Raw genomic sequence first — 14,251 nt, 5'->3', positions numbered from 1 at the left:
TTTGGCTAATCTCAAAGCCAAAATTTTCGCCAAAAGTTTATTATCAACGTTTATCAAAGATATAGGCCTGTAGTTTGAAACCAAAGTAGGATCTTTATTTGGCTTAGGCAAAACAATTATTATTGATTCAGCCATAGTACCTTTTATATTACCTTTTATAAGTTATGTCTGATATAATTTTAATAAATGTGGGGAGAGGATATTTTGAAATGTTTTATAAAATTCTACTGTGTAACCATCACCACCTGGAGCGGATCCAACTCTAAGAGATCTCAATGCTGTTTCTAATTCTTTTAATGATATAGGTTCTTCTAAACTTCGTTTTATATGATCAGGAATCTTAGGTCCATTTATTAAATCTAAAAATTTTTTTCCATCTTTTTGTTTCTCCAAATAAGGTTCGGAAGAATATAGATCTTTATAAAAATTTAAAAATTGTTTTAATATTATATTTGTTTGATTTGTTATTATACCATTATCATCTTTTATTCCATTAATATTAGTTCTCCTTTTTTTTGCCTTAAGATAATTTGCTAATAATTTTCCCGCCTTATTAGAATTTCCATAATACACCGTTTGTTTGGAAAACAAATCTTTTCTTATCATTTTTGAAGTTAATTCATTATATTTACCTTTTACTTTCAAAAGAGCTTGTAAAACTTCATATTCCCATTTACTTATCAATTTAGCTTCTAATATTTTTATTTCTTTTTCTAATTCCATATATTGTTTTTTAATTTGTTTCCTAATAAAAGCTGAATATGATATGATATTACCCCTCATAGTTGCTTTAAATGCATCCCATACATTCTCTATAGATGTATCTTCCACTAAATTTATTTGAAAAAATTCATTAATTTGTGTTTTAAAATTTTCCAAAAATTTGTCATCCACAAGCAATGCATTATCAAATCTCCAAAGAGGTCTATTATTTTCTAATTGATCTAATTGTAATTCTATCCATATTCCCGCATGATCCGAAATGATAATAGGATCAATGGAGGCTTTAATCACTTGTTGCACTTTATTTGTTGAAACAAAAATATAATCTATTCTTGAAAATGATTTATGAACCTGTGAACAAAATGAATACTCCTGATCATTAAAATGAAGAATACGCCATATATCTTTCAAATCACATGAACTAACTAAATTATCTAGACCTAAAGATTTAATATTTTTACCTGGTTTTTTATCCAATAATGGATCCATTACAGCATTAAAATCTCCAGCCACCACTAAATTAGAGGCAGCCAGTGGTAATAACATATTTTGTAGCTTTTTGAAAAATTCTGATTGATTCGAATTAGGGGCATATATATTAAATAACGTCAGGGTATCATTTCCCATACCTATATCGATATGTATCCATCTTCCATGTGGATCTGAATTTTTTACCTTTATATTGGCCATACATTTTTTATTTATAAGGATTGCAACCCCTGCTTTTTTACCCACTGCTGGAGCAAAAAAACATTCTTTTATCCATCCACCTGATAATTTCTGTGATTCCTTCATATTAAGATGGGTCTCTTGCAGACAGTAAATATCTGCATTTTGTTTTTTTAAAAATGTTAATATTTTTTTCCTTTTAATTACGTGATTCAGGCCATTGACATTAATAGAATATATTTTAAAAGACATTATATATTTTAATACTTTTCATTATCTTATTCTTCCTCTCCTCTTTCATATTTAATATCCAAAAAATTTTCTTCACGACACACATATTTAACCCTAATGTATCTCCCTTAATTATTCTAATAAATATTCTCCTTATCCCTCCCTTTCCCACCCAATACATTGGCTGCTTAAGGATACACATTGGAACTGTAATCCTAACATTCTCCCCATTCTAGGCAATCAATATTCAATTGTTTAAACAAATTTCCCTTCTATCTATCTATATTGATCTTTTATATTTATTTAATCATTTTCCATAACATTTTATTAATGTATCATTTTCCATTTAACAATATGTTAATTTGTATTTCCTTAGTATTATGATTTCAACATATAATTATTTTAAACATATATGCAGTGTATTATTTAATAATTTTCCTATATTCTGTTCTTTCTTTCATATAATTATTATTGTCTTTTCTTTGTATTGTTTTCCTCCATTTCTTCAAATATTTCGATATGTTATATTTTCTAATTTTTCATAGAATCTTCAAAACCATCTTAATATATTATATTAATATATCATAGGTTCTGGTTTAGAGAGAAAATCTTTTAGTTTTTCGGGATCCTCAAAATATAAGGACTTGTCTCCAGATGACACTCTCATTTTCGCCGGGTAGTATAGACCATATTTAAATCCTTTTTCTTTGAGTAGAGGTCTCATGTCTAGTAGTCTTTTTCTTTTAGTTGCTGTGTTTTTGGCGAAGTCTGGTAAAAACCATAATCTTGATCCTTTATAATTTAAGTTTTTATCTTTTTTTGCAGCATTTAGTATCTCTATTGCTTGTTGGTATCTCAACATTTTGAAAATGATTGGTCTTGGTCTGTTTTTATTTTCTAAATTTTTAATTGGGATTCTATGCGCCCTTTCAATTTCAATTGGTTGTTTCAAGTCTAATTGTAGAATTTTTGGAATTAAATTTTCAAGGAAAAGGATAGTATTTTTTCCCTCTAAATTTTCTTGTATTCCAAAGAGTTTGATGTTCTTTCTTCTTCCTCTATTCTCGTAATCCTCCAGTTGATCTTTTAATTTATTTAATTCCAGGCTGTCGTTTTTACATCTTTTTGATTCACATTCTATATTTTCCATTTTTGATTCTAGTTCAGTTGTTCTTTTGTTGTTAACTTCCATTTGTCTATGTATATTTAAAATTTCTTCTTTCATTTCAGACATATTAGTTATAGTTTCTTTAAGCATTTGTTTGATTTGTTTTAATTCTTCCATGACTTCAGCTTTGCTTAATATGTCTGGTTCATCAATAGGAAGTGGTATCTTGCTTGGTGTTATTTGATCTTGTTTTTGTCTTTTTGCAGATGTACCAACCTCATTTTTGTTTTGTCTGGTGCTTGCCATATTGTTGTTTTTAATCCCTTTTCTTCCAAAATTTAGTTTTATCTTTTAAAGTAGAAATTTTCTTTTCCTTTTTTGCCTTTTTTCCTTTTCCTTTTCTCTTTCTCAGTTATCTGTCTCAATCTTATATACTCCTTTTTTAGTGTCTTTATCTCTTTAATATTGGTAAAAAGGTTCTTTGAAGTAAGTGTCAGTTATTTGTTTCCAGTTCTCTGGCGTCTCTCAACTGCCTCGATGTCTTGCCGCTTCAGCTTTTTTCCAAAAGTTCCGTTAATCCCTTCCTCTGTCTCCTCTCATACAAGCCCAATCGCAGCTTTGTAAGAGAAAAGCAATTTCAATTCAGTTTTTTGTTTATTTAGTAAGTTTATATTCTTTCTCTGTCTTCAGCGTTTCAGTGTTCAATCACTGAGAGAAAACGCCGGTATTCCTTTCACTCAGTTTTCTTCAATCAATCCCCCCTTTCAGCGTCGTCACCGAAGGGCTTTCACATATATTGTCAGCTCTTTTTCCCTCTAGCTCCGTTCAGCTTTACTCTCTCCCAATATCTATTCGTTTTAGCACGGAGGGAAAAAATTTTTTATCAGCCTTTTTCAGCGCTGGCAGGAGAAGGCTGTATCAAACTGTCACAGTTCCACAATCAACCGTCAGCAGCCTCACATCAAAATCGGCTTCCTTTTCAACAGTTATTCAGCGCACAGAGAAATAACAACACTTTTTATATTTCAAGCTTCTCTTTCAATATCTTACCCAGGCTTGGCAGTTTATACTATCAGGCTGATGTTCCCTACGCCGAGTTTACTTCAAATATGCCCCGTTGCTCTGGCTATCAACTTCCTGTCATGAAAGAACTCAGCATAAAGAGAAACAAACCCTCTTTCTTTACTTTCCTCCTTCAGACTATTGTTTGATTATCAGGCAGTATACTTTTTATCAATCTTCTTTTTTTCAATACTTCAATTTATTAATTGATCTCTCAGGGCTTCACTGGCTGTAAAGGGCAATTTCAAACTGTCACAGCTCAGGAATTCAATCAACAGCAGGCTTCACACTAGAATCAGTCTTTCTCTTACTTTCCTTCTCTTTTTGGTCAGTTTAAATTTCTAATATCCCTTCTCTATCCCGTGCCGATCCAATTTTCTTTATTCAATGATCTGTCCGGCAAAAAGGACAATACTGATCTCTCTCATTCACCACCCGTAGGGCTCTGAGTCAGCGCCGGCAGGAGAAATCAAATCACCACACAAATCAACTGACAGCAGCCTCACAATTAGATCAGTTCTTTTCTTTTTAACTTTTTGTCAGTTTTAATCGCTCCAGCAAACCTCCTCTTCAGTCTCCTAATATTTCAGTGAGGAGAAAATTTGCCGATTTTTGCCCTCAGAGTCTCTGTTCAGCGCGGGCAAGAGAAGTTTGTTTCAAACCGTCACAGCTATATCTTTTAAATTTCTCTCGTTGCAAGACTCTCTCTCTCAGTGCCCATAAATTTTATATACGTTGGCCATTTTAAGTTTTTATCTATCTTCACTCTCTGCTTTGCCGTTTCAGTAAAGATAAAAGCCGGTAAAATTACCTTCCCCTCAGCTTTTTTTTGATGTCGGCGATTTGATGTCGGCACTCTAACTTTTCAGCTGTTATTCTTTCAATCTTCAACTTCAGGCTTTAGAGGGTAACACCATCATTATTAATAATTATTTTTTTTTTTGAAATCTTCAAGAAGGGAATAATATTTTTTCTTTAGTTGCCTAGATATAGAGGAGCTTAGCGATCACACTTCCATTCGTGTTCGCGTTAAGCCACGCCCCCCAGTGCCAACAGGTCTTAAGGAACACCCCTTTCCAGGCACGTTGCCTGTAAAAGTATTCCCCTAATCCTAACCTGCATAGCTTTTTCCTTTTAAGAGGACGTGAACCGATTCAGGATAACCCCATGAAATCTACACTGACATAACCTAGATCCAAGAGTTGCCTTATTTGGTTTCTATGAAAAAACAATAGATCGACCCACAGTTCATTATAGTCTAACTAGTCTTTAAGCCCGTTACATTAACGGGTGCTAGAACATATGTGTGTGTGTCTGTCTTTTTTTCTCTCTCTCTCTCCTTAGCCGCTTTCTTTCTTTCTGCCTGCCTTTCTTTTTCCTTGGCTGTCCATCACCACCCCTTGCCTGCTCCCCCTGTCCATTTTCCCTTCCTTTTACCTCCACTGTGTCCACCACCACCCCTTCACTGCTCTCCTTATGCAGCAGCAGCCCTTCTCCCTTTGTTTTACCTCCCCCCTGTCCAGCAGCACCTTCCTTCTCCCCCTGTCCAACATTAGGCCTCCGTTCCTTTTTCTTCATCCCCCCCTGTCCATCAGCACCTCTTTCCTTATCCCCCCTGTCCAGCAGTAGGCATCCCTTCCTTTTTTATCCTCCCTCCTCCTTCTTATCCCTATGATACTCTTACCTTGCTCTGCCCCTGATCAGAGGTTCCCGACAGCTGCCCAGTTGCACCCATTGGAAAAGTTCCCACTGCCGCATCCCGCACCCCTCCTGACGTGGCTCCCGCTGTCCTTTCTGTCTGTCCCTGGCCCCCTTTGCCTGTCTGTCTTTCTGTGTATCTCCCTGACCCTGTGTCTTTCTTCTTTCCTTTCTGTCTCCCTTCCTCCCTCTGTCTGTCCAAAGCAGCATTCTATCCCCCTCCCCCCACACCAGTTCCCTGTGCACCTGCCCCTGTGTCTTTCTTATTTTCTTTGTGTTTCCCTTCCTCTCTCTGCCTATCCAAAGCAGCATTCCATCCCCCTCCATTTCCCTCCCCCCACACCAGTTCCCTGAGCACCTGCCCCTGTGTATTTCTTATTTTTTTTGTGTTTCCCTTCCTCTCTCTGTCTGTCTGTTCGTCCAAAGCAGCATTCCCTTCCCCTCCATTTCCCTCCCCCACCACCAGTTCCCTGTGCAGCAGCATTAGCGTTTCCTCTACCCCCCCCTGTCCCTTCCCCTTCCCGCGGGCCGGACTACAAAGGTGGTGATTCCAGCAGCGTGTACATCAGTTTCCACACGCTGCTTCGGGCCCTTCTTTACTCTGGCACGTCCCTGATGACATCATCAGAGACGCGGCAGAGCAAATCAGGGAAGTAGAAGGGCCCGAAGCAGCGTGTGGAGATTGATGTACACGCTGCTGGAATCGCCATTCGGGCCTGCGGGAAGAGAAGGGGGTGGTCGGCAAAGTAGAAACGGAGATTGGCGGCGGTGACAGGAGAAACGGAGAACGTCGTCTGGCTGCGGTCCGGCTTGTGGAGGCGATCGGGTGGTGACGTATTCGTGCGCATGCGCACTCCTTCGGCCACAGACCTACAGCGCACGGAACACGCAAATAGGACTGCGCATGCGCGAGTTAGCCTTTTATTATATAGGATATTGAGAGAAAAAACTTTTGCTGTCTGTATCAAAGCCACTTATTGATTACAGAAGATTCGGCAGGATACAAGACTGCACATCACATATACTGTAGTAGGAAGGCATTTCTTATTATACCCAGAAATATTTGTGGTGAGTAGTTCTTTGTGTTGATGTTATATAATTGGGAAGCTGTAAATCTGTTTGTTCTTTTTCAGGCTTTGAAGAAAGCTGAAAAACAACTACTGGAACCTGTAATGAAACTAGAGATAACAGTGCATGAAGATCATCTCAACACAGTATTAGGGGATCTAGCACAAAGACGAGGTAGCATTCATGAAATTCAGAGTCGTCAAGATGACAAAGTTGTGGTTGCATCTGTTCCACTTGCAGAAATGATGGTGAGTAATTACAGACCTTTATGAACTCTTGGAGCCAGGGAACTCTTCAAGGCTAATCCAGAAAGAAACAGTAAATGATGGCAAATAAAAAACCTAAGGCCTATCCAATTTGCCCATCCATATTAACTGGTACTATGTACTATCCTTTTCTTTCCCTAGCTGGTAACTGGATTCTGGTATTAGATTATCTATCTTGCATAAATATGTCTTTCCTTTTGAATCCCATTCCTTTTCATGCATCCTACAGTTGTACCTACATTGGGCTATTTTGGGCCTTGCCAATTCAAAAGTCATAAAAATAATTATTATTAGCTGTCTGTTAGGTGTCATTGACTCATATTCAAGTCCTAGCAACTTGATGAATTACAGATCTAAAAAGAAATCCCACCTAGCCGCTCACTGTTACATGAAAAAGCCAGCAAAAACTCATACTCATATTTCATTCCCAAACTCTGGAATCAAACACCTCAATCAATCCACTCACTTGAGTCACTTCTATATATCAGAGATCTGCATTTCCATTGATTAGCATAAAGAGATTAGGAAGAGGAAAAGTCCATAGTCTACTAATAAGACATGGGGGAAGCCTCTGCTTGCCCTAGATCGGTAGCATGGAATGTTGCTACTCTTTGGGTTTTGGCCAGGTACTAGTGACTTGGATTGGCCACTGTGAGAACGGGCTACTGGGCTTGATGGACCATTGGTCTGATCCAGTAAGGCTATTCTTACGTTCTTACACCAATTTCTTTCCAGAAAAACTGGCAGACCCTAGGACCGCCGCAGCTTCTCACAGCATTTTCTCTTAAGCCCAATGCTGTCAGCTGTAGTTTCCCTATTCACAGTTCAGAGCTTAGCCAACAGATGACTTTGCTGAAGCTAAATGCTAATTCACTTGTTTCCTCCCTCCCAGGGCCCTGTTTCGGCACCACTGGGGGAGGCAAGCCAGTGGCAGAATGACATCATCGAAGCCACAGGCCATGCAGCGCTGGGGAATGTAAGCCAACACACCCCAACATCAGCAGATCTAAGTAGCAGCTGGTGCATCTGTCACTCCCTCCCCACAGGGCACAGTTTTAGCACCACTGGGGAAGGTGAATTGCTGTACACTGATGGCCTAAAATGTAGTCATGATGGGGCATCATCAGGCTGGGTAACATTATTACGCTCTCCTCATCCTACCTAAGTTTCAGAAAATTAGTAAAAACAAACTTGTTTAACCGATTTGTAACCTAAGAACTCTTAAGCCCTATCTCTTTAATACTCTAACCGAATTGTTACCTAAGATCTCTTATGCCTTACCTCTGTATTCTGCTCACTTGTATTTGATGACTTTACATTGTGCCTATTTTCGCTGACTGTCCAGCTCTTCTTTATTGTAAACTGCCTCGAACTATTACGGCTTTGGCGGTATATAAGAATAAAATTATTATTATCAGCTATTGTGAACCACTGAATGTGGCAGTCCTTCTCCTGAACAGCATGGCACCGATGCTAGAGGCAAAACTGGGGCATGCAGTTTTCCTCACATCTCCTCCACAATATTGGGAAAGGCTCCTATGGGTCCAGCTTTGACCTCGCAATCCTTTTCCCTCATAAACTAAAAAACGATGGAGGACCTCTCGGGGTCATCCAGATTCCTACTGCTTTACCTTTTCTAGTACAGCTGGTAACCTAGACATTCTGCCTTTAAGGATCTGAGGAATCAGCATATATATTTTCAAAGCACAAAAAAGCTGTCTTTCCTAAACTGTGGAGCAATATGCTGAAAGGCACCTAAACAGAATTGCCCCTGTGGTATCTTCCGTATAATATCTTAAGGATGCTTCATACATTCTGGTCATAAGCAGCAGTCTCTGTTTTTTAAAAAACAGGATTTATTTTTTGTAATTCTAATATATCTGAAATTCATGTTCTATATTATGATAATTGAGCCTAGATAGGTCATTTGATCTTTATCTTCCTTCATTTTTCTATATTTCAAAAATTGAACTATTCTGAATGTGACATGTGGGATTTATTCAGAAGGTTCAGCAGAGGGTACAGAACCTCTCAACTCCATGTGTTTTCACAAAAACCCTAGTGGTGGTAGCCAAGCATCTGCACAGGAAACAACACTTTCTTTAGCAACTCTCCAGACCGGCATAGATTAATCTTACAAGTGGGTTATATCTCATGACCAGCAGGTGGAGACTGAGACAAAACTTTGGAACTGTACATATCATGTGACCCCTCCCAAATTACTTCAGTTTTCTCTTAGTTTCCAGCAGGTGTAGTGATTTGTACCCATCTCCCCTTGGTAGGGCTGTTGGAATTTGTTTAGGACTTTTTGTCCCTTTTTGTTGCCAGAATGAGCTTGGTTGGACCCTGTTTGGAGATCGGTCTGACCTCGAAAGTGTCAAACCCAGCCGGTTGCGAACTTGGTTCCTCTCCCCCTTTCCTCCACCTCCCCAACATTTTTCTAGAGGTGCCTCAACTGTAAGCCTTACCCCCTGGTGGTAAGGCATACTGTTTAGAGAGCCAAGAGGAGTCTGTTCTGTGGAAAAAAAAATCCTGAGGTAGTGCCGGTCTAAAGGGTTGCTTTCTCTTTAAATATGCTATAAATTACTGTATTTCTCAACTAACCGGCACTTTTCTTCTAGTTAGGTCACATATAGACCAATTGAGCACTTCTCAGGGGAAGAGGTGCACAATTTGGTCCAGATGCGAGGCACTCGAGGGCAGCCTGAAAACACCTGTTTGGGCCGGTGCAGTGGAGGAACCTCATCGGTCGCAGGTGCTAGCATCCAGGGTTCCCCGCTGCTAGTGCCTCGCGAACCGGCAGCGGTTTGCAGGGAAGCCTGGTCTTCCCCTGCCGCCCCCGGAGGGATTTCCTCAGCCGCCAACGGTGTGGCTGGGGATTTCCTATCAGCTGTTTTTTCTCTTAGCTGATGCCGGCTTTAGCGGCTGGGACAATTCAGCCTTCTCAGCTGCTACAGGCCCTGGAGGGGTTATTTTTGGCGTGTTTTTCTTCAGATAGCTCCTCCATCTTGTATTTAGCCTCAGGTGCCTTCTCCCTGTTTTGACATAACAGGCACAAGTTTCAGCTGGGCCTCCTGCTGGGTCTGCCGGGGGGGGTTTTCCTCCTCATTTTCTTCTTGCTTTGTGTAAAGTATATTTTGGTGGCCGGGGGTCCTGCTTGTGTCTCGGGAGAGGGGTGGGGTTGTTCCCTCCATACCCCCTGCTGCTTGGACCCCTTAATTCTTTTTGAGTCCCCCCCACCTCCTCCCTCATCCAGGCGCCCGCGTATGGCCTCGGATGAGGACTTGTTTGAGGAGAATTTTATCTAATGCATGACGACCTGGACCTCCAGGATCCTCTCGAGAGGACAGCCGCTGGTACTGGGAATTTAGTTTTTTTCTGTCTACCAGCAAGGAGGTGTTCGTGGTGCACCTTTTTCAGAGGGACAAGCTCTCAGATCTCCTCGGTGTTGAGCGGGACTGGTGGTTCAGGCCGTGTTTCGATGGGCCAAGCAGGTCCTTGACAGTGAGTCTGATAGTCAGGAGGTGGTGAAGATTGAGATGGCTGCCTCTTTCCTCTCAGACGTCCTCTATGATTTCTTGCGGACATCTGCCAAATCCATGACTGCATGTTGGACCTTCTGGCTTCGGGCTTGGTCTATGGATGCGGTGTCCAACACTAAACTCACTAATTTTTTTTTTTTTCCCCAAGGGTCCTTGTTGTTTACAGATGTTTGGACAAGTTAGTTCAAACTCCGATGGACTCTAAAGTGCCCCACCTGCCTGCAGACAGTACTTGCCAAGCTGTTCGAAGTGGCACTGCTCTGGGGTGTCTGCGAGATTTCCGCAGATACCACCCTGGGCGTGGGACTGCTCCCTACCCAACCTCTGATTTTGCCCAGGGTCATTTCTTTAAGCGAAAGCAGTCCTGTCAAAGGGTTGGGAATCCCTCCGCCGGTCCTCCCGCTGTCCATCCTGCCCAATGACTCTGTGCCCGCGCCCATTCTGGTTCCGGTGGGTGCTCGGCTGGAGGTGATTCAGCACGGTTTCTGCTCTGCAGTTGGCCCACTCCCTGCCAGATCATTTTCTAGCTTCTTGTCAGGCAGCATGGAAGAAGCAAGTTTTTCTCCAGATCCTTCAAAGATTTCTAGATCTCTAAACTGTTGTTCTGGTTCCCCCCTCAAGAGTGTGGCACCGTCAGATACTCGATTTACTTTGTGGTGCCCAAATTACAGAGGTCCTTTCGGCCCATCTAAGTTTTGAAGGGGGTCAACGGGGCTCTCAGAGTTCCATCTTTTCACAGGGAAACACTGTGATCTGTGATTCTGGCGGTTCAGCTGTTTTTGCATGTTCCAATTTGGGCCTCCCATCAGCACTTACTTCGCTTTGTGATCTTGAGTCAGCACTATCAGTTCTGTGTGCTTCCTTTTGGTCTGGCCACAGCTCCATGGATGATCAACAAGGTTATGGTGGTCGTTGCGGTGGCCTTGCGGACAGAGGGCATTCTGGTGCATCCCTACCTGGTTTACTGGTTGATTTGGGCGAAGTAGTCTCAGTAGAGCACTCAGGTCATGGCTTGGGTAGTGGAGTTTCTGCAGTCGCTGGGAAGGGTGGTCAGCCTTTCCAAGAGTTGTCAGAGTCAGTTGGCCCCATCTCAGTGCCTGGAGTACCTTGGGGTTGTGTTCGACACCTCCTTGGGGAAGGTCTTCCTCCCATAGGCCCAGGTAAACAAATTGAAATCTCAGATCCCCCTGCTTATGACATCCTGGTGTCCTCGGGCGCAGGATTTCCTCCAAGTTTTGGGGTCGATGGTGGCTTCCCTAAACGTAGTGAGGTGGGCTCAGGTCCACATGCGTCCTCTCCAGTATGCTCTTCTTCGGAGGTGGTCAACCCAGAGGCACAATCTGGATCTCCCTGTTCCTCTGAGGGGCTTGGCACACTGCAGTCTTCGTTGGTGGCTCCAGACCTCCCATTTTGATCAAGGGACGAGTCTGGATCAGCCACAGTGGACGGTGCTTCTCACGGATGCCAGTCTCCTCGGTTGGGGAACTCAGTGTCTAGGTCAATCAGCTCAGGGCACCTGGTCCACAGAGGAGGCATCCTAGTTGATCAGTTTCTGGAGACCAGAGCTGTTTGGCGCTATTAGCCTTCTGCTCCTTCTTGATGATTACGTCAGTCCGGGTTCTGTCGGACAATGCCATGGCAGTGGCCTATGCCATTCGTCTTGGGGGCACCAAGAGCACTCACGTGATGGCTCCTTCTCATGGTCTGGGCAGAGTCTCATCTTCAAGACATCTCGGCCTCCCACATAGCCGGCGTGGAGAATGTTCAAGCGGACTTACTCAGTCGTCACGTGCTAGATCCCAGAGAGTGGTATCTAAGCCACGTGGCCTTTCAGTTGATAGTGCAGTCTTGGGGTCAGCCCCTCATGGACCTGATGGCCACAAGTGTCAACACCAAAACACCCCGCTTCTTCAGTCGTCACAGAGACTGTCAGGCCGAGGGCCTGGATGCTCTGGTTCAACCATGGCCAACAGAGGAGCTGTTGTATGTGTTCCCTCCGTGGCCATTAATGGGCAGAATTCTACTCCGCATTGTTCATCACCCAGGCCTTGTGGTTCTGGTGACTCCAGATTGGCCCCGACGTCCGTGATAATGTAGATCTGGTGTGGCATCTGGTGTCAGGTCCTCTTCCTGTTTTTCACGATCTTCTGACTCTGGGCCCCATTCCCCTGTTCAGTCCGGCTCCTTTTTTTGTCTTACGGCTTGGCTCTTGAAAGTTAATGCATAGGTAAGAAGGAGTATTCAGATAAAGTGATCTCCACTCTCTTGGTGTCCTTCAGACTTTTCACTTCTCGGGCTTATGTGTGGGTTTGGCGTATATTTGTGGAGTGGTGTACGGTGCGGGGAATGGTCTCATCTCGCGCTTCCCTGCCTAACATCTTAGAGTTCTTGCAGGATGACCTGGACATGATTTACAAAAGGCAAATCGTGCCAAACAAACCTGATTGAATTTTTTGATTGGGTGACCAGAGAGTTGGATCGAGGACAAATGTAATTTACTTAGATTTCAACAAAGCCTTTGATACAGTTCCTCATAGGAGGCTGTTAAACAACTTGAAGGGCTGAAGTTGGGACCCAAAGTGGTGAACTGGGTTAGAAACTGGCTGTCGGACAGACGCCAGAGGGTGGTGGTTAATGGAAGTTGCTCGGAGGAAGGAAAGGTGAGTAGTGGAGTCCCTCAGGGTTCGGTGCTGGGGCCAATCCTGTTCAATATGTTTGTGAGTGACATTGCTGAAGGGTTAGAAGGAAAAGTGTGCCTTTTTGCAGATGATACCAAGATTTGTATCAGAGTAGACACCAAAGAGGGAGTGGAAAATATGAAAAAGGATCTGCAAAAGTTAGGGGAATGGTCTAATGCCTGGTAACTAAAATTCAATGCAAAGAAATGCAGAGTAATGCATTTGGGGATTAATAATCGGAAGGAACCATATATGCTAGGAGGAGAGAAGCTGATATGCACGGACGGGGAGAAGGACCTTGGGGTGATAGTGTACAAAGATCTAAAGGCGTAAAAACAGTGTGACAAGGCAGTGGCTGCTGCCAGAAGGATGCTGGGCTGTATAAAGAGAGGCGTAGCCAGTAGAAGGAAGAAAGTGTTGATGCCCCTGTACAGGTCATTAGTAAGGCCCCACTTGAAGTATTGTGTTCAGTTTTGGAGACCATATATGGCGAAGGACATAAGAAGATTTGAAGCGGTCCAGAAGAGGGCAACGAAAATGATAGGAGGCTTGCGCCAGAAGACATATGAGGAGAGACTGGAAGCCCTGAATATGTATACCTTAGAGGAAAGGAGGGACAGGGGAGATATGATCCAGACGTTCAAGTACTTGAAGGGTATTAACGTAGAACATAATCTTTTCCAGAGAAAATTCAACTAAGGCCAGTACTGGGCAGACTTGTATGGTCTGTGTCTGTATATGGCCATTTGGTGGAGGATGGGCTGGGGAGGGCTTCAATGGCTGGGAGGGTGTAGATGGGCTGGAATAGGTTTTAATGGAGATTTCGGCAGTAGGAACCCAAGCACAGTACCGGGTGGAGCTTTGGATTCTTGCCCAGAAATAGCTAAGAAGAAAAAATTTAAAAATTTAAATTGAATCAGGTTGGGCAGACTGGATGGACCATTCGGGTCTTTATCTGCCGTCATCTACTATGTTACATGGCCCTGGCTTGGTCTTCTCTCCGGGTTCAACTTGTGGCCCTGTTAGCTTTTTGTAGGTTATTAATGGGTCAGCATCTGACTTCCATTCCTAATGTCATTCGCTTCTTGTGGGCAGTCAACTTTCTCAATCCTCCCGTTGACTGTCTGTTCCCTCTTGGGATTTGAATCTGGTTCTTTCTGTTTGAGCCTTTGGATGCCTGCTCGTTGAAGGACCTTACTCTTAAGG

At 42.6% G+C, this 14,251-nt stretch overlaps 1 protein-coding gene across 5 annotated transcripts in view; it reads left to right on the top strand.

The window, feature by feature from the left end:
- The window catches only part of GFM2 (GTP dependent ribosome recycling factor mitochondrial 2), a 201,894-nt gene that overhangs the window by 177,771 nt on the left and 9,872 nt on the right, over positions 1-14,251 (top strand). For 4 of the 5 annotated variants that reach the window (XM_033929287.1, XM_033929289.1, XM_033929285.1 and 1 more), the window contains one exon: positions 6,625-6,807. In XM_033929287.1, coding sequence (XP_033785178.1) covers positions 6,625-6,807 — 183 coding nt within the window. Of the gene's footprint in view, positions 1-6,624; positions 6,808-14,251 lie in introns of those variants that run through there. The other variant, XM_033929288.1, reaches the window with a different exon arrangement.

The sequence above is a fragment of the Geotrypetes seraphini genome, chromosome 1 (assembly GCF_902459505.1).
Source record: "Geotrypetes seraphini chromosome 1, aGeoSer1.1, whole genome shotgun sequence".
Lineage (NCBI taxonomy): Eukaryota > Metazoa > Chordata > Amphibia > Gymnophiona > Dermophiidae > Geotrypetes > Geotrypetes seraphini.
The sequence above is the reverse complement of the archived record's forward strand: the minus strand, read 5'-3'. Positions and strand labels throughout refer to the sequence as shown.